Source organism: Sciurus vulgaris (genome assembly GCF_902686455.1).
Source record: "Sciurus vulgaris genome assembly, chromosome: 12".
NCBI classification, from domain to species: Eukaryota; Metazoa; Chordata; class Mammalia; order Rodentia; family Sciuridae; genus Sciurus; species Sciurus vulgaris.
In genome coordinates, this window is record NC_136473.1 from 72,590,115 (window position 1) to 72,611,658 (window position 21,544).

At 37.5% G+C, this 21,544-nt stretch overlaps 1 protein-coding gene across 3 annotated transcripts in view; it reads left to right on the forward strand.

Annotated features, from left to right (window-relative positions):
• LPGAT1 (lysophosphatidylglycerol acyltransferase 1) overlaps positions 1–17,944 on the forward strand; it is a 115,392-nt gene extending 97,448 nt beyond the window's left edge. For all 3 annotated transcript variants that reach the window (XM_079107615.1, XM_079107616.1, XM_079107617.1), the window contains exons 7-8: positions 9,668–9,774; positions 11,702–17,944. In XM_079107615.1, coding sequence (XP_078963741.1) covers positions 9,668–9,774; positions 11,702–11,853 — 259 coding nt within the window. In that variant the 3' untranslated portion in view covers positions 11,854–17,944. The remainder of the gene's footprint in view (positions 1–9,667; positions 9,775–11,701) is intronic.
• Positions 17,945–21,544: the final 3,600 nt, after the last annotated feature.

Genomic DNA, 21,544 nt, shown 5'->3' on the forward strand with positions numbered 1-21,544 from the left:
CCTTCTTAGACCAGTGAAAACTTTAGAGGTGATTTATTTGTACTAGTCCTTAAGAGATGATGGGTAGAATTTAGATAGAGAGAGATGGAAGGTTAGAAGGGTAGGCATTTTGTGCAGTAATAACTATATGAACAAACACACAAAACTATAGTTTAGCACATGTGTAGGAATCAGTAAGTGATCTGTGATTGTATTAGATTGTTATCACTATAATAAATACCTGAGATAATAAATTTACAAAGAGAAAAGGTTTGTTTTGGCTCACTGTTTTAGAAGTTCTTATCCACATTAGAGCAGACCCATTAAGCCTCTGGAGTACTAGATGGCCATTGCAGAGGCGTGAGTGGAGCAATCCCACTCACTTTATCATGAGTCAAGGGGTAAAAGAGAGCAAAAGCAAGGGATGGGGTACCTTAATCTCCTCTGGGGGCATGCCTTTTAGGCCCTAGCTCTTAAAGGTTCCACCACTTCCCAATAGTGCCATGAGATGGGGACCTAGACTTTAACACAGTGGCCCATGGGGGCCACTTATCTAAACCATAGCAAGAATACAGCATGCATAAAGGGAAGTTGTGGAAATAAGATTGGGAAGTTGAGTCCAGATTTTGAAACTTTAAGAGTCAACCTAAATATTTGTATCCTCTTAAGTAACTTAAAGCCCAGTTCAAACAAAGTTAGACTTTAACAATCAGGGAAATTATTGACTCATATAATTGAACATCCAAAATAGGACAAGTTCCATGATGGACATTGCAATAACTCAAGCTCTGCTTTTCTCAGTACTGCTCTCCCTTCCGTGTCAATTGCTTGCCTAGCTCATAGATAGGTAACCCAGAAATTTCAGACTTCTCACTTCCATGAAACACAAAGACAAGAGGAAAAATAGACTGAATTTTTCAGGCAGTCTTCAATTTTCCCTACAGCCCCTATAGAACTTTTATTATCATCTTGTCCCTAACTGGTTATGAGTTCATTCCTACATTCCAATTCCTATAGCTGAAAAATCTGTGTGTGATCACCAACTTTGGCATGGCCTTTTTGTGTGTGTTTGAATCCAGGAGTGCTTAACCACTGAGCCACATCCCCAGCCCTTTTTATATTTTATTTAGAGGCAGGGTTTCACTAAGTTGCTTCAGGCCTTGCTAGTTGCTGCGCCTGGCTTTGAATTCATGATCCTCCTGCCTCAGCTTCCCCAGTTGCTGAGATTACAGTTGTGCACCCACACCCATCTGATGTGGACTCTTAATGGGAAGATTCCAGGGCTACAACAGCTGACTGAGTGAGAGCAGATTTGCAGTCATTTACATTGGGTGTATTTCTTCTATTCCTTTCTCCTGAGAGTAGGATTCCTAAGAACAGTAGGTGAATAACTTAAAAAGTGGTACTTACACTGCAAAACTGTGTCAAAATAGTATTAAATCATCTAAAAGTAAAAACTTAGTTATGTCATTCATTTAAAAATAAAATCTGATTTTCAGTTTTACTTTTTAGTTTTGAGGCAGCCCTCTCCCTAGTATCAGGATGAAGTGAATTAACCTTCCAAAACTTCCCAATATTTAAGAGAAAGAAGCAACAAAACTTCATGTGTGCAGACCATGCTGGCTAAAAACTGGGGCTTTATTCTGCTTGAACTCTGTCCCTTACATACATGAGATTTGAGTGGGGGATGGGGATATAGCTCAGTTGGTGAAGTGCTTGCCTCACAAACACAAGGCCCTGGGTTCAATCCCTAGCACCACCAAAAAAGAAAAGAGAGAGATTTGAGTGGAGTTGAAAATCAGAATTTGTGGCTCCCACTTTGGCCTTACTCCTATTGGGATTCCTCTTTTCCAGTTGCTATGGTCACCCTAATCTGTCCTCTGATTCTTAAACTAATAGGATTGACACATGTTTTTGTGTAAGTTAGAGCCCCCCTATGTGACCCTGACTGAAATGTTCTTATGTGAAAAGCTGTTTAAAAAAAAAAAGGAGGAAGTTGCCCATCTTCCAAAGCGGACTCTTCTCCAGTACCTGCCTCGTTTAGTTCTCCTTAGTGCATTCACTGATTACATTTTTATGTTTTGCCCAAAATTTATAGTTGTTACCTATAATGGCTTTGTCATTATAAGAAGCAGAACTTCTTTCTTGTTTTTTTAGTGGCTAGTAAGAGTCTTAGGGTGAATTATAGCTTGGAGAGGAGAGAGAATAGGTTTTGCTCACTTCTCTGGCCTTTTATTTTTTAAAATAGGACTGCGTTATACAAAAATACTTATGTATGATGGTGCATGCCTGTAATGCCAGTGGCTCAGGAGGCTGAGGCAGGAGCATCACAGGTTCAAAGCCAGCCTCAGCAACTTAGTGAGGCTGTAAGCATCCTAGCCAGATCCTGTCTCAAAAATTAAGAAGGGTTGGGGATGTGGCTCAATGGTTAAGCACCCTTGAGTCCAATCCCTGGTACCAAACAATAAAGGAACCAGAATCACATTGCAGGACTTAATTATAAGATGCTTGTCTTTATGACTCAGAATGTTTTTACTAAATTAAGATTAATGTTGAAGATGGGCCACAAGTCTATAATCCCAGCTGTTCAGGAGGCTGAGGCAGGAGAATCTCAAGGTTGAAATCAGCCTAGGCAACTTGACTAGACCCTGTCTCAATATAAAAAAGGGGGTTTGGGGATGTAGTTCAGTATTGATCATGCCTGGTTTAATACCTAGTACCAGAAAGAAAAAAAAAAAAAAAGATAAATATTAAATGAACTAAGAGAACTCATGGATGGATCCCGAAGAATATGGATCCACAGTGGCATGGTCCCATTGAGAAACACTGCTGGCCATCATCTACAACTAAATGAGTTTTCTGACTTGGTTATTTTCCAGTTTAAAAATCTTATCAGAGGCATTCTCATAAATTTTTAGTGAAAATACAAACTGGTGTAATCTTTGTGAAGACAATGTAGTGATATCTTTCAAAAATTACTAATGCATTTAACTTTTGAATTTCTCTTACAGATAAATTTACACAGATCATATATTTAAATTTACACACCTGTGAATGAACATCTGTGTGATGTTGTTCCTTGCCACATTGCTTATAATAAAAGATGAAAACTATTCAATAGGGAATAAGAAGAATTTATTTTTTACCATCAAGAGATTACAATGAAAATTAGAAAATAGTTTTAACAGAATGATAGTGCAAATATGAATTCTCAAAACTTGTAGGAGACAACCCTAAACAATTTAGTGAGATACCCTGTCTTAAAATTTAAAAAATTAAAAGGGCTGGGGATGTAGCTTAGTGGTAAATTACCCCAGAGTTCAGTTTCCAGTACCACTCCTGCCAAAAAAGAAAACAATAAAATTGTTCAACTTTGCCATTCTGATCAAGAAAAAAAGAAAAGAAAGACTGCATTACTACCATAAGGAATGAAAAAGTGGGATTACCTCAAATCCTATAATTATTTGAAGGACAATAGAAGGACATGGAGTACAACATTTCCAGAACACAGAAAAAGAAGGGATACTTCCTGCCTTGTTCATGAGCCCAGCATAACACTGATACCAAAGCCTGAACTGAGGATTTATAAGAAAGGAAAATGTACAGACAAACCTCTTAGATGATTACAGATAGAAAACTATCTGAACCTAGCAATATATGAGAAATACATCATGTTATATAGCAAGAACATACATTCCAGGAATAAAAGTTTGGTTTAAAATCTAAAATCAATGTAGTTTGTCTTAACAGAATTAAAGGGAAAATTACATAAGCATTTCATTAGATGGAATTTTTTGATAAAATGCAGCTCTTATTCATGATAAAAATAAAACACTCTCAGCAAACTGGGACTAGACATGGATTTCTTTAATCTGATTAATGTAGCTACAGAAAAAATCTACAGCAAGTTCCATATTTAATTGGATGTTTCTCCCTAAAAGATTAAGAATGAGGAAGAAGGATGCTCATTATCAGTACTTCTGTTCAACGTTGTAGTAAAGGTCCTACTTTAGGGCAATTTGGGAAGAAAAATCAAGTGTACACATAGGAAAAGTGTTAACAAAATTGTCATTAGTTACATTAATTTGCCTTCCTAACAGCAAATTAAGATTATATAAGATTCCTTGGAAGATACAGACATTAACTCATTCACAGACTTCTGCCCAGCCTAACCTACATATGTAAATGGCAGATACCTAAAGAGACTTTTTATGGCAGTTAAGGAAAGGCTTTTCACAAAACTGACTTTCTCCTTATTAATCATCTTCATTTCATATCTATTCAAGTGGAGGTGGTGGCTTGAGACAGAAGGAGTGTTACCTTTTATAACCAGGTAGTTGAGATATAGCAGGGTGAGGATGTATGATCTTAACATGGTATGGTGAACATTGAACAATTTTCCATGGCATTTTGAAATTTTTAGCTCCTTGTTTCTGTATCTCTGAGTCTACCAGTGTTGCTATTAAAAGAGTCTTTAAAATCTCTGTCAGGGATTCATATTTTTAACACTTGGTAGCAACTATACTTTTACTTTTGTATGACTGGCTTGAGGCTGACTTCATTGTTGCTCCAGTGGTAGAGGAAGAGAATGTGTATATGGGGGTGTGCATGTGTATATGCAGTGTGTGGGAAGTATCATATTATATGAAATAGTCATGGAGTGACAAATCCTCCTAACAAATGCAGATCCAGTTAGAGCTGTTACTGAACCCAAAGTAGTACAGTAATGCTTGCCCTGAGTGATCTGGCCACCAGTACTGACATTGTATAAGTGCCCTTGTAAGCACTTTACATGTATGACAACTTTGTAAGGTAAATCATTGTACTAGCCCTATTTTACAGATGAGGGAATTAAGTCATATCAAGGTTAAATGAATTTCCCAAGGTCACACAGCTGACAAATGATAGAGCCAGGATTCAACCCCAGTAGTCTGGGGTTGCTCTCTTAATCACTATGCCACACTGCCTTTTGGGACTGTTTTTATTGTGCCTAAAAAGCAAATTCTTTCAGGGTCCCCAGGTTCACTCCTACAAATCCCCACTGTTTGTGAAGGGAATATCAGCCAGGGAGTACTCCCCTATTCAGTGAGTCATATCAGAACCTGGTGTAGGGCTGGGGATATAGCTCAGTTGGTAGAGTGCTTGCCTTGCAAGCACAAGGCCCTGGGTTCAATCCCCAGCACTGCAAAAAAAAAAAAAAAAAAAAAACCAAAAAAAAAAAAACTGGTGTGGAGAAGGCAGAGGGGCAATTTTCTGTTTGAAAAGAGATCTTTCAATTACTTAGTGTAGGTGTATGTTGTTGTTGTTTTGTTTATGGCACTAGAGATTTAACCCAGATGTGCTCTACCACTGAGCTCCACCCCGAGCTCCTCTGTATTTTTATTTTGAGACAGGATTTCACTTGTTGCTGAGGCTGACCTTGAATTTGTAATACTCCTGCCTCAGATCCCAAGTTGCTGGGAACCACCCCTAGTAGGAGCATAAGTCTTAAAAGGGCTAAGAAATACAAGTCTTTTGGATGCTTTCATGTACTGTAAGCAATTCCAATGTTTTTAATTAGTTAAGACTTTCTTCAATTCATCTTTCTGTTGTTGACTCATTTAGAGTAGGGGGAAGCTCTAAATAAGTTCTGATAAGGGGTTTTATAGCTGCAAGTCCGAACCTGAAATTTCTGGACCTTAAGATCTCCTAGTCCATTAAAATATTCAGTCAACCAAAACATTCTATACTGTTTTTTGGAAAAATGTAGTCTTACATTTTGGGAAATAGAAAGATGATTAAGATTGGGAAAGTTATTTTCTATGCAGATAAAACAATTTGGTTCCTTTTCATTCTTTTACATTTTGAATGCAAAATTTGAATCAAAGCTGTATGAGTTCTTGAAATTGACTTTAATAGATTTTTCATACTACACTTTTTTCTTCTTTCCTCTCTTCCTTTTCTTGTTCAGTAACATGTAACTTTGGGTGTTAAAATGTACCTAATTTGATATTTAAAAGTTTGAATAGCAAAAAAAAAAAAAAAAAAAGAATCTGATTATAATGTAATTCATAATAATGTTCCTTCTGATTTTTCCCCCCAAACTGTTGACTAATGACCTTGGTAAATTTTTTTTAAAGGAGTCTGAATATAGTTATTCTGTTTTTTTGAAAGCCTTTGTATTTATTTATTTAACTGGTCTGGACACTGTGTTCTACTCATTCTGCTCTATAAGTTGTTCACTGTTCTTATGATGGAATGCATCATTATAATTTTTAAATCCTTACAAAGTAACTGACAAATTTTGCCAAAACCCAAAATAGCAATCTAGACCCTTTTGAGAAATGGCAAATGATAGACCCTAAACAAAGATAAAACAAGCATTTTTGAGCTTTCAGAAATAACAGGAGAGCTTCTCAAAAGAGGTGTTGGTGGATTGAATTCATCTACTTTCATATCTCCCACAAAATGGAGAATGGGAATTTTACTTTCCTTTTTTCCCAAAACCCTAGTAACATAGCACTCAATGGGATTTTTTAAAGGTGTAAGCCCACAAGGAAGAAAAGAACAGTATGGAAGACAATGGCAACAAACCTTGAGAAGTTGGAAAACAGATGAAGCAGTAAATAATATGACACAATCCTCAGCCAGCTGTGGGAAGCCAGGAGCCCACCTGATTATACCTTAGAACTTCCAAAAGACTGGCAGCATCAGTACCCACAGCAGTGAGGTTAAAATGTTGCTAAACTTGGGCAGATTGGTAGAAATCTGTTTAGGAAGAACTCTAAACCCCTACCCTACACCCCACAGCTGGCTGATAATTTTTTCCCTACCCTGGCAAATACTGGAGGTTTACCGTAGAGAAATAGAAACTCTGTGCTGAGGAGCAGCAACCCTGCTGAGGCAGAGTTTCCAACATGAAAACATCACAGCAAAGTAATGTCTGTGTGGTGAATGCTGAGATTCCCAGCCCTCTCTCTCTGGCTACCAGAAAGCTTCCCTCTCAAGGCAGGAAATCAGAGGCTCTTTCCCTGGAGAAGTGAATGAGTTTTCTGTGGCCCAGCCAGTGGACACCACTTGAATGCAGAAGGCATTTACAACTAACATCTGTAAATGTGAGCAAACAACAGTGAATCAGGTAACTAGTGATCCAGCCAGCCAGAACTCTGAAAGATAGAGACTGAAACAAACCTAGGACGTGACTTAGAGAAACAGAAGCAATACAGGGGAAGACAGTGACTGAAAATCATAATAGTACATTGGAGTTCATTGACCCTTTTTTCTTCTTTTCCATTATAGTTTTGAAAACTTTTCATAACAATAAGATACTGAAACAATAATAGAATACTCTAAAAAAGGAACATTATGAGTTCTAGAAATTAAAAATTCAATAAAAAAAAAAAAAACTCAGTAAAATGTTTAGAAATTAAATAAGAAATCTCCCAGAAAGGACAACCAAAGATAAGAGATGGAAAAATGGTTTTTAACTCTGAATTCTATGTCTAGCCAAATTATCAACCAAAGTTGAAGACTGTGTTAGTGTGAGCTTTCTGTCTCTATAACTAAATACCTAAGATAATCAGCTTATAAAGAGAAAAGGCTTATTTTGGCTCAGGGTTTTAGAGGTTTCAGTTCACAAATAGTTGACCCCATTGCTTTTGGGTCTTTGACAAGGCAGCACATCATGGTGGGAAAATATGATGAAGCAAAATCACCAACTCATAGCCAAAGAGCAAAGAGAAAGGAAGGGGAGGAGGTCACCTCCAGTGACCTAAAAGCCTCCCAGTAGGCCCCACCTCTTAAAGGTTCCACTACCTTCCAATAGCACCTTCCTAGGGACCATGCCTCCAATACTTGGGTCTTTGGGGGACATTTAGAATCCAAGCTATATAGCAAGACAGAAAAAAAGACATTGGCAAACTTGTAAGATATCAAGTACTTTCACAAGAAACCACTAGAGAATGTGCTCCATCAAAATGAATAGAGAAAAAGAAAGACAAGGTATAGAAAATATTGTATCTATTTTAGGAGTACAGGGCATCACCAGGATGGTAGCAAGAGGACTTTAAAGAATGAAAATTACAGGCATCAAATCCAGAGTGTAAAAATCTTTAAATCAAATTTTACTTGAATAGTCCTGCATATTTATGTGTACATTGTCTCTGGCTGTTTTCACACCACAAGGCAAAATTGAACAGATGTGAGAAAGACCAAATTACCAACAAAGCCTAGAATTTTTTAAATTTTTTGTTTTATGTATTTATTTATTTACTGGATACTAGGTATTGAACCCAGGGGCACTTAACCACTGAGTCACATCCCCAGCCTTTTAAATTTTTTATTTTGAGACAGGTCTTGCTAAGTTGCTTAGGCCCTTGCTCATTTGCTGAGGTTGGCCTTGAATTTTGTGATCTTTCTGCCTCAGCCACCAGAGTCACTGGGATTATAGGCAGGAGCTACTGCATCCAGCAAGTTTAGAGAGTATTTTCTCTCTAGTCTTTTAAGAAAGTTTGTGGGCCCAAATTAGAGAACTGATTCTAGACAATTGGCTGGCATCTTGTGGTTGAATTAGTTATCTGTACATAGAAATTACACACATAAAAATAATATAATTGCTTAATCCAGGGAAAATAAAAATTGGGCAAGAAAGGAAAAGTAACCACGATCTACTACACATGATTTAACTATGAATATATTTGATTATAATACAGAACCTAAGTTTTATATTATATTAAATACCTCATTGAATTTACTGCATAGTTGATTGGGATGATGGGAAGGATGCATATGTCTGGTGAGAACAGGAACAGAGAAGAACTTAATCATCTTCTATTAGCAAGAAGTTAGTAGATAAGGTCTAAAACTAAAGAAGAAACATAGTGACAAATACCAAGTTAATTGGCTAAAAGAGGTGAATAGTGTTTTGGTAACGATTTCCAATCAGTGTAAAAGTTCCTATTTATGAAACCATTATTATGGTACAATTAGTGAAAAGCCACCAATTGGGGCAGATTCAATCTGGTTCTCAGACTTTCCTGCCAAAGAAAGAACCTCGCTAAGATGTATCATGGTGCCTAGCATTTAGTGAAATGATTGAGCTTGTTCTGCTTAGCTTCATTTTAAAACTTCATCTGTTCTACATACTGCTCCCACTTAACATCTGGAAACATAGAAAGACATAATTATTCTCAGTAAAAATTCCTAAATATAGGAATTCTAAAAGATTTTTTTCAGCCTCTCGAACTGGACCTAACACATGATAGGTTAGTGAATGTTTGAATGAACAAATAAATGGAACTATAATGAACAACTTCAAAAGCCAGAACATCCTTAGAAAACGCAGAACAATCCTTAGAAAAGCAAAGGTGGAGCTGGGCACAGTAGCGCACGCCTGTAATCCCAGCGACTTGGGAGGCTGAGGCAGGATAATATCTAGTTCAAAGCCAACCTTGGCCAAAACAAGGCACTAAGCAACTCAGTGAGACTCTGTCTCTAAAGAAAATACAAAAAAAAAAAAAAAAATAGGGCTGGGGATGTGGCTCAGTGGTTGAGTGCCCCTGAGTTCAATCCCTGGTACCCAAAAAAAGAAAAGCAAATATGGTTCTGTAAGTTTATTCAGCTTTCCATTACTACTAAACCTAAGTTGTGGTTCTGAATGATTTTCACTTCTGAATTAAAGAATGTCCTTTTTCTTCCTAACCCTTGGTAGGATCTTTCCAGTTAAAGATGTACCCCTGGAGACTGATGACCTTGCCAATTGGCTTTATCAACGCTTTATTGAAAAAGAAGACCTCTTATCACATTTTTATAAAACAGGTACACGTTATCTTCTGTCATGTACATTTCTGAAATTACCAGAAATCTTAAAGGTAGACTTTAGGGAAGATAACCATTTTTCAAATCTTTAGACGCCCTAAAGAAATAAAAGTGTTTCTATATTTAAGATATGTCAACTTATAAGTTCTATAAAGAAAAATTTATGTTAAGTTTGCTCTCTGTTATCCTGAGTATGATGTTACATGGATCCAAGTCAAGAGAGTACATGAGAGAATCTGTAAACAACTGCAGTCCACATGTGCAGTCATAGGGGACATTTGATGTACTGTATGAGACTTAGAGAATGGGTGTGTATGTGTGTTGCTAGGGATCAAATCCAGGATTTTACCTATGATAGGCAGATGCTCTATCACTGAGCTACGTCCCCAACCCTACATGGTGAGATGTTTTATGAAGTAGCAAATAACATTAGTGTTTTGGCATTCTATTTGATTATTTAAATAATATCATTGTATTTATTCGAGGCCATTTGTAACTGCAGTTTTACTGACTTGTTCTTCACATGAAAAGATAAAGTTCACTTTTTAAGTTTTCATGGATAAAAACTTAGTCTTTTATCCTTAAGAGGAAAAAAAAGTTTATTTAGTCTAAGGTCCCTTGTAAATATTCTCTGCACCCTAAAAAAAAAAAACTATAGTACAGGGGCTGGGGCTGTAGCTCTGTTGGTAGAGTGCTTACCTTGCAAGCACAAAGCCCTGGGTTCAATTCCCAGCACCGCAAGAAAAAAAAAAAAGAGAGAGAGAGAGAGAGAGAAAATATGAGGAGGGAAGGAGAAGGAAAAAGAAAGGAAGTTAGGAAAGAAGGAAATTACTATTAGAACAACACCCATCCCAGCCCTGGTACTACCAAAATGCTTTCATGAATTGTTACGTTGTGGGCCTATTTTCTAGCACCTTAATAGGGAAAAAAAGGTTTACAGAAAGTTGTCCTTGATCTGAGAATGGCCTTGGTGTTTTAGTTTAACAGAAGACTGAGAAGGTATGGATGATAGAGACTAACCTTTCTCAACCTCAATTTCTTACCTTCATATATTTGACCTAAATTGTAGCAACAATAGTAGAAGCCTCTTTTTAAGAAAACTATTTGCATATTAGACCTTAAAACTTAAAAGTACACTCTGTAAATTGCTTGTGAGCAGCAAACCCCCTCTTGAATCAGTTTACACTGGGAGATTATTAGCAAGGACAGAGATTGTTTGAATGCTGAAGAGAGTTAAAGATGAACTTAGGTAAAATGGCTCTGCAACTCTCTGGCTTTCCAGAAAAGAATTTAAAGGTATCTGTTTGCTTTGTATTTTTTCTTTTTATTATTAAGACATATTTCATAAATTCTGCCTTTTAAAAATATTATTAGTGTTGTATAACCACTTTTTTGTGGCCAAAAAGCATGTTATTTTCAAATAAAGGGATTAGGATAAAATTATATTGTTTCAGAAATTATTTGGTATCAATTTCACAGATCCTATGTCCCAACCACTGTGGAAATGTCTAGGGATACAGGGAAAAAGGCTACCAGAGTACCTGCTCTCATGCAGATTTTTCTCCTATGGAGGACAGACAAGTAAGTCTGTAGATAGGATAGATGAGACCATTACAGATTGTGGAAAATTCTAGGAAGGAAATAAACCTGGAGGAGAGAGTGACAAGGGCCAGGGGTGGCATTTTTTTCTGAAGTGGGAAGGATGCTGATGAACCAGCCATTCACTGAGGAGGAGGGTAAAGGCAAAGGCTAGGATGAGGAAAGGACTGAATAGCTTGGAAATTGTATTTCAAATGAGATATCTTTTCAGGAGCAATGGAAAGTTACAGAAGGCTTTCAAATTAAATTAATATTCAACTTTTATTACAGGAGACTTGCCATTACAGTATTACAGTAAACAAATTAATGTTTCTGTCTTGTCTTTCAGGAGCCTTTCCACCTCTCAAGGGTCAGAAGGAAGCTGTTTCCAGGGAGATGAACCTCAGCAACACGTGGTTATTTCTTATATACTCTTTTGCAGTGTTGTCAGCCTGTATGTGGTACAGCATCATTGAGTATTTTTACCATTGCCTATTTTAGGAATTGACTTGGACTTGTCAAGGTCACCATAGGAGTTCAGACTTTCATGAGTGTACATTATTTTACATGTGCAAATCAGAATATATAAAAGAAGCAAAGGAAATTCAGTGGATGAATTAATATTTATCCCCCTTTGGGATATTTTAAAACTATTAAAATGAGAATCAGTAATATAATGACCTGCTAATATATTTTAAGAACTTTTCATGTTTTAAAGAGATAAACTCGACCACATATAAGCAAACATCACAATTGGAGAAGAGGAAATCATAAAATCATCCTAGAAGACTATCTGAAAGAAACTGTTGCCACAAGATCTACTTGGTCATTTAGTTCAAGCTCAAAATTTGTGTTCATCTCTCCTAGCTAGCAGTCCCTATTAGATCAGTGTACCACAACGCCCCCATCTCCACCCATTTGGGCTGTGATACTACTAGCCATGAGGGAGCTGGGGGCACCTCCCAAAGAGTGGTTTCCCTGTTGCTTGAAGTAACAAACTTCAGTCCTCAGCACTTGACCAGATACAGTGTGATATTCTCTGTGGAGGAGAACCAGTGTCCCCTGAACATCTCCTGACATAGGCTCTGATCTTAAGAAGGCTAACTCAGTTCAGCACCATGTTTACATGCACTAGTGCTTTCCTTTCCACCAGGGTAGGGTGGGGTGGGGGCATCACCCAGTTTCTCTTTTTGTGTAGAAGGCATATCATAGATTGATAATTGTATTTTACAAAATGCACTTTTATCAGATGCCAATATAGCAATGGGTAGTAACATAGCCTGAAGATAAAAGTAAGCCTCATCAGTGAGTGGGCTTCCCAGGGGGCTTTCCTGTGTCTTCGAATTTGCCCACAGCTGCTCTCCAGCACCATCCTGCTTTGGGCACCTCCCTGATGGGGTGACCCTATTTGTAGCTAGAGGTTCCCTGCACCCCTTTTGACATAGTAGCACTAAATGCATTTGGGGATGGTTGAACAAATTAATGTAAAACATTTAAATGATCAGTTTAAGGGAAAATAGACTAGTTTTTTAGGAAAATAAGAGCCAGAGCCAGACATTGGCTTATACTGCTGACTGGTTCTCAAGTGGCTTCCTTCCAAACCTGTACAAACAGCAGTGTGTTCTAGCATTGTATCAAGGAGCTGCCCCTCTCAGGGTGAGTGTAACCAGGAGAGAGACCTGCACAAAAGGCTCCCCAGTCTCTTCCAATTGCTTTTGAAGAGGGTAACATCAAGTTTCTGTTATTTTTAGAAAACTTTTTTTTTTGCCGGTATGTTTATGTAATTTACCTCACAGGAGAACCAGACTCTTCTCAAAAAATGCTGGCACTGCATCGGTGTTGAAATTGAGAATGTTTTTCGGCTTAGGATTGTAAGATTAAGATCTAATAAGTCAGTGGTAGTTTTCTGTGATATGAGCACTGTAGACTCCCCTGTTGTCACTAGTCACACAAATAACAATTCTGAGAAGTAGGCTATAAAAAAATAAATAAATAAACAAAGGCTAATGTTTTCTGTTTTCCAGTAAACCAAAAAAAGATGTGAATTTTCCCACTGTTGTATGGGAAAGATAGAGCAATGCCAAATAAAAGCCCACAGCAGCTTCATCTTTAGGATAACTTAGCATATGTGAAAGAGAAGGATGCATTAACTGAAATACCTCATTGAATATTACATTATACTATTAAAATGCAGAAGACAGTTTTGATATGTTTGGTTTGGTAATAATTGTTATAAAATGCAATTTTTTTGAAACTGAAGCATTTCATTTATGTGTTCTACAGTGACAGTAAATAACTGAGACCAGTCTCGCTTGCAAGGTGTCAGTGATGATAGGAAGCCAAAGAGAAGCTCAATGATGTTTCTGTTTGAGATCCAGCAAACATTACTTAATTACAAGACGAAATGAAATTGTTCATTTGAGACATTAGCCATCTGGGGAAAGGTTGCTCACTCTTTAATATACTTATGCACAGTCCTAGGTAGTAGACCTTTCCCTCTTTGCAAAGTAAGCCACGTGGTAGAGTGGACAGTTCTCCTATTTTTTAAAAAAATGTATACATAAATGTGGCCTAGAGCCACTTTTGACATTGCTGTGCTCCAAAGGAACATGACACTGTTAAATATACTGTACACATTAAACTTCCCTGTAAGATGCTTTATTTTTCAAGTGCAGTGTCATTTCCACAGTCTCTGTAGATGTCTGAGTTAATTTTTGAAAATTGATCCATGAGTTGTAAAATAGATGTGTATTTGATCTGCCCTGCCCCTCTTTGATTCTTTCTAACATGTTCTCTCTCTTCCATTGCAAAATGTATTTGTTTGAGAGTCTTGATAGTGCTTTCCTTGTTAGTAACTGGAGTTCACCTGCTGTACTAGGAGTAAAGAGAGAATCAGTATTCTTTTATGGCAGTCTGGGGAAGCAACAATATGCCACTATACAGAACTGAATAAAAATTCCTATTTGTACTTTCTTTTTAAAAGAGGAGGTTATACATTTTGTCAAGGGGAAATAAAATTATGCCAGTGTTATACCAGTGGTTCCTTAGAATCTCAGCACTTCTTGATCTCAGCTGAACTGCCTAGATTCCCACAGCAGCCAGAGTTGAGAGCTCACTGTTGGGATCCTGGTATCACCAAGAAACAGTGATGGAACATCTGCTTGGCCACAACCAGGTTCAGTGACTGCAAAAGTGATCAAGCCAGCTAGTCACTCTTAACTTCAGAAACAATTATCGGTGTTGAAATATACACTTATGATAAGTGAACTTATAAGCAATAGAGGGTAAAGAAAAATTACAGAGTAGAAAATGATGTTTTGGGTGAGCAAACTAGTTGGTTGAGAATTTAAACAAAAATTTTTTTTAAAGATAGCTGAGTTCAGATCTGTCGTATGATTAAATAGTTTTTGGTATTCAACCAATCCTTAATTTTTCACAGTAAAGGAACTAAAGACTACTGGATAATTAATTAATTATTGGATACTTGATCCAGTTATAAGTCATAGGGAAGCCAAAGATATGATTCCTGAAGGAGTTTGAAGTTTTGCTCTTCATCAAACTTTTTCTTCCTTCTAGGGATGCTTGCTAATTAAAAAAATGATTTGAATTATTTATTAGCTTCTCTTGACTGTGTTTTTAGGACTATTAATAAGTAGTGAAATAACACAGAAAGACAGACAGCTGTCAGGAAGAAAAAATTCCAAAGCCTGAATAAATCCCTGGGCTGGAAAAGGCATCCCTGAATATCAACTATATGTTGTACCAATTTTGTTCTCAGCCTTTTTATCAAAATGAAGTCTTACATCACCCATGTGAGCCTCATAACATCATTCTAGAGTTGCTGCCATCGACTGATGCTGAGAATGGCGTTCATCTTTGCTCATGTTGCTCACTTGTGGATTTGTCTTAGTAGTGTTTGACAATCACTTCTCTGAAGACTCTTCTGAACTAGTTGGTCCTGGTTATAATCATAGAATGTAGTCTTTAATCATGGGTAGTCTTCTTGTATTCTTTTAATATTTAAAAAGGAAATATTTTATTTGCACTACTGAATAGGAAGAGTTAACTGTTTTCTTTGTTCTTTTTTCGAAGTCACTACATAGGACTTCACTCCAGAGTTACCATTGAGTGTGTTCAGCTCTGGTCCACAAAGGATGGATAAAAATGGTTTGTTTAAAATTAATATATATATATATAATTTTTTTTCTTTTTTTGCCCTGCAGAGCTATGAGATTTACATCTGTTAATTTGTCAGGCAAAGTCAAAAGGAGCACAGGGCAGCAGGTATACTAGTTCATTTTATGAGGGGTAGAGACTAAGATGTTTGGGACCAAAATACCTAAGTTGGAAAATTCTGTATCGCCGAAGAGCCGGTGTACTCTGGAGCAGTCATTGCTTGGTGCTTTGTTGTAATCATTTTGCACCAGTCCCCAACAAGTAGGAACTGGGCCCTGGGAAAACGCTGAGGGTGCTGATCTGTTGGGGGAAGGTGACTGTAGCCATATGGAAGATTAAATATGAGTTTTTCTGTAAAATGTCCATCTGAGATTTTTACATTTAATATTTTTAAAACAGTTTAAAGAGCAAAAAAAAAAATGTTAAATGTATTCTAATTGCAAAGTATGCACACATTTTGGATGGCTTTATTTTTATTGTGTAAAACTGTTGGACATGACTGTGATGCACAAATTCTTTACATGTAGGGAGTCTATGCATTTTACAGTAACTTATTTTATAATTGGGTAATGAGACAGTTATACTTTAAACTGCCATTATTTTTATTAATTGCTTTCATTTTCTTTAGCTATTACAAAGTTGTATTTATTTTATACAGATGGATTTTCATTTTCTTGATGCCGTAATGTTTACTTCAGCTTGTTTGACCTTTCTTGTGTATTTGCATGTTGTAATGTGTGATAAGAATGAATGTAAAGGCTGTGGCAACTGTAATTATTTTTGTAAAGGGCTGGTCACACATGGATCTGGTTTATGAATGCATTCGGGATGATTTTAATAACCAGATCGCCTTTTCAGAAATTTAGACATGAACACCAAAAGAAGCATTTTTCTCAGCAAAAATTAATAGCTGGTTCTATTTTTTTTTAACCTAGAGAAAATAAAGTTGATTTTTTTTCCAAGTACAGTGCTTTAATTCTTAGCAGTGGGAATGGTGTGTCTGTGTCATACTGGAGCTGTTTGAGCATTAACACCTTAGGCCTGTGCTTAAAGCCCACCCTGCAGTAGCGTGCTGAGAGCAGGCTGAAACACCCAATGAGAAAATGCTGCACCTCCTGCTCTGGGTCAGAGGATCTGACCCCTCCTCTTCATTCTCCTGGTTAAGTGGTGTGCCAATAAGTGTTTAACAGTCCACTGTCTCAGAAAAAATTATATATGCAAGTGTACACAAATTTGTTACTAATTTTTCTGATAGCAAGGATGTATGACACAAATAACAAAAATAAAATAAAACACCATATAAACTCCACATAGCCAGTTGATTTTCACAAGATTCCTAATTGCTTTTTTCTGAAACTTTAGCCAACCTACAATTGCATTTCAACATGAGTTTAATTATGGCGTTACATCCTACTCCACTTACTCATCTCCCAGGAAATTTGCTGTCATTCAGCCTACAAGGTGATCTACTCTTAAACTCCTCCTTACCCTTAATACAAGACCACTTTTTAGTTTCAGCACTAATTACAAGTTTATATAATTTTAATAACAGTCATTTAACAACTGCTGGCAAAACCTTGAAATTTAATGATTGGTCCTTGGGAGCCAGTCGGAGATGTCACCAGCACACCATTGCCCTGTTCTTTTTGTTTCATTTTGTTTTAGTTATTAATGTTGAATAATCTTCTGGTTAATTTGCTCACTGTTCTGAGAAAATTTCTGTGACCCTAGCAGGGGCTTGAATGGTAGGAAAAGCCTGAATGGTAAGATCAGACCTACCACATGAGCTTTTGGTTTTGAGGAATCTAACAAAAGCAAACTTTGCCCGAAGTACAGGGGAAGCGTATATTTCTCAAGTCGGTTTTTTGCTCTCATTTCTCAAAGCTAAGTAAATGTGGTATAAGCATCTCTAACATTTTGTTTTAAGCATGTAAAACCTCAGTTGTTTAATTTCTTGTGGAATATGTTTGATCCCACTAAAAAATTTAAAATATTTTGTACAATCTACCAAATAAGTTCAATAATTACAGTTCAGTCTACCTCTTTTTTATGGCTGGATTTAGGCTACTGTTTTGGTGAGGTTCTAATTTCTTTTCCCCCAGAGGTGTTTTATGTGGAAGACAGAACAGATTGGGGGCAGAGGTAGAATGCAGATTTGAAGCACCCAGAGATCTATCGCTGACCAGCCCTTTTCCTCATGAGTTGGGCAAGGGTGGGGTGGGGGGATTGTTTGTAATTCCCACTTAATATGAAAATGTTTGTTTTTAAAATGTTTCTTCCTGCTGAAAAAAAAGTGTATTTTTAAATGGAAAAACAGAATCCTCTTTTGGCTCTAAGAAGTCAGCTGTGTGAACAGGTGTGACCATATCATAACATGCTGATATGATAGAAATCAATAAATTTTTACCTCTCAGGATTTGGTAACATTGTTCTTAAATGCTTAGACTTGAGGGAAAAAAATAAATCTCTACAGTTTCTGTCATATGGAAACAGAAATAAGAATGGAACATGGAAAGAGGATGGGCTGACCACTGGAAATGAGACAGGCTCCTTTCATAATCAGAAAAATACTCTTAATTAGGTCTGATTAAACCACTGTGCATAGGAAGAGATGAGACTGTTTTCTGCTAGAAAGCATGGCACATATTGCGGGGGTGCAGACCTGCCCTTGGATTACTTTTTGCCTTTGAGGTATGAGACTAGAGCTGGAGAAGAGGCTCCTACTCCTTACTTACTGAGGGCAAGAGAGGACTCAGCCATGCTTGTGATTGTAGCGGTGTCATTGATAAAACATGGGGCTGAGATACTGCGCCTAAAATATCAATGGTTGCATCTTCATTGCTTTAATTTTTTTGTGCAAAAAACTCCTTGAACTCTTAATCTGCAGTTTTCTTTGGGTTGACACTCAGCTGATGGAAAATCGAGGGAAAAGAAATTAGGTATCAGAAGGGGAGAGATCAGAAGAGCTTGGAGTACCTGGAAGAGGAACCCAAGTGTTAGGAGACTAAGGGAAGGCCAGAGGCTGCTGTTCACAAGCAGATGCATACACAAAGATTTTCAAGGAATATTCGAACAAATGATTGTCAAGAAAATCAACTTCCATGTGAACTCGGCTTTAAGAGTGCCATTCCTGAACCCTACTCATCTGTGAGAATCCTCCCATTTCAGGTAACTGCCCCCATTTACAGGAGAAAGGCATACCTCACAGCCATTCAGCATTTCCCTCAAGGCTGCCCAACAAAGGAACAATTCAAAATATTGGTGACACAAATGATCCTTTAAATCAAGACATTATTGTGTAGGCCACAATAGAACTTTTTGTCTTCCCTGATTTGTACACACTCTAGTAAGGACAAAGGATGGCATTAGAAATGGGGCATGTGGGCCTGTATTGGATATATTGAATTCTGATATCTTTCGTGTGAGACAATAAGAGCACTGATAGCTTGCAGCTCCCAAAAGCATAAAAGCAGAAACTACCGATTTCTTAGGGCATGGGGCCAAGACTGGCATGGTGACACTTTCACTGTTGCATTCCTAGGATCACAGGGTCAGTCAGGTTCAGTTTGGGAGAGCCTACAAAGGAATGTAAATACCCAGAGGCGTGATTCATTGGGAGCCATCTTTGAAGATCGGCTACCACAGCAAAGCATTCCTTAGCTTTGAATAAAGCTAAGCCAGTTAGGTCTAGAAGAGTTCTTGTGCTCTGGTCAGTTTGCCCATAATTTGCATTAAATGAAAATGTTGAGTTTCCAAATACTTTAAGAGGATTAAATCTGTTGTACTATCACTCATATAAGTCACATTAATCAAAGGACACCTAACTAAAGGAGATTTTGTTTGAGAGTAATCTTTATATTATTTTGACACTGACTGGTGCATGACTCATTGGCCTTTGGGATTAATAAACTTTAGAAATCGCCTTTTGTTTGGGAATGGCAGATATCCTTCTGGTGCAATTTTGATCAATTGCTGGTAGCATCAAGTGGCATGGCTACTTGATAGAATTGTGAAGCCATTCTAGAAACAGCATTTGATTCTCACTCAAATGTTTGCCCCAAACAGCAGATTTGCCTCAGTTCAGGTTTCTGTTTTTAGTAAATAACAGTTAAATGTCAAGGATTAAGAACACTTGTTAAAGGGGTGATGAACGTAAAACCTTCTTTAATTTCCTCTTCCTCAATTTTAAAAGTAAACATAATAGTCCCCAAACCCTAAAGGATATTTTTTTATAGTTTCCCCTCAGTTGTTGCAGTTGTACAGTTAGCCATTTTTTTTTAAAAAAAGTCTGAATCATGATTTTTATCTTTTTGGATGTGGAAGTGAAATAGGTTTTGTTTTTGTTTGTTTTTTGTTTTTTTCTTTGCCTGGTGTAGTACAAGATAAAAAGAATGCCTTCGTGTCAGACAAAAGGGAATAGAGTTTTCAATCTCATAATAGTTCCTTTATTTCTGATTTCCAGGAATAAGCTTGGAAGGGGTTAATAAATTCTAGGTCATGATTGCATCTTATGCTCAAGTGTTCTACCATGGCACCATTAAGTTCAAGGTCTTGTCCAAGTACAGCCCACAGAAGAGCAGAACCATATTCTCAGTCCTTTTTATTTTTTATTTTGAGACAGGGTCTCGCTAAGTTGCATAGGGCCTCCTTTAAGTTGTGAGGCTGGCCTTGAACTTGCCTTAGCCTCCCAGGTTGCTTGTATTACAGGTGTGTGCAATGGTACAGCTCCTTTCAGTCTTAAGTGAGATAATGTACATGAGGCACATAGAACATCAGTACATTTTGCTCTGTGTTCTGTTCAGAGGCTGTTTATCCCACCCCCACTGAGTTTAATGGAATGTGAATTATTCTAATACACAGTTGTGCCTCAACTCCAAACTCTGTGCATAAAAATTATATCCCTAACCAATTAAAAAAATAAAGTCAATGCGGTCATCAAAAAAAAAAAAAAATTGTATCCCTGTCACATAAGCTATTAATGTCACATAAGCTTTTAGAAACTCTGGGTCCTTTGAGTTTCTAAGGTAGACAAATGCAATCAGCATAGCCAAGCTCCTAACTGTATACACTCAGACTGTATCTGATATACCTAAGGCCCTCAGACAGAAGCAAGAACGAGCTCTGAGGTCAGAGAAGCAATTAGGAAGGTGAGAAGACTAGAGCATAAAGAGGAAATAGGATCTGCTAGACAGAAGACATTACATAGTCTTAATAGGGACCTATTTTTGCTTCTGAGACATGATGTCACTGTGGTGAAGACCTTGAACTAATTATCAAAAGAAAGGGAAATATAATTTCTAGTGTTTGGGAGCTATACACCAGCTGATGGTTCTCTATGCATAATTCATATGATCCTAAATATAAAACTGCATTGAAAGCATCCTAAAACTTCAGGAAGGTGAAAGTAATATTGAATTGTTTTCCCTTTCTAGTTGCATAAGTCTCCAAAGTTTATATTTCAAGAATTGGCATATTATCTTCCAGTGGAAAGTGCTCAGTGTTCACTTCTTAGGAACTGGAGTATCAAATCAGAGTCAAATAATGCTTATGGTTGTCAAGGTATCATGGTAGACTACAGAAGAACCGGAGGCAGAGCTAGGTCTGCAGGTGAGCTGGGTGGTGGGAAGAAGATCATCTAAGGGCCTGTGATTCCCCAGCCTGATGCTCAGCACATCACCCGGCCCACCAATCACAGAATACCTACAGAACAACACCAGAAGGTGGGGATTCTAGGAGAGTTGATGCAAGGCGAAGTCAGATTATGGAAGCCAATAGTGCAGTGGAGAGATTGCTGTGAACCACCACTCATGGATCCAGAGCTTCAGAGTGTTGGTGTGAGAGTAGGAATAATCTGGAAAAATATATGGAGCTGTGTCTGAGTGGCCAGAGGGCTTGGTGGGTCACAAGGTACATAGGCTTAGACTCTGATTTACTCTCCATTAGGCCTTGACATAGGAAGGTCAGGAGCAACAGACCCACTGGAGGCACAGGGACATTCTAGCACACACAAGAACCT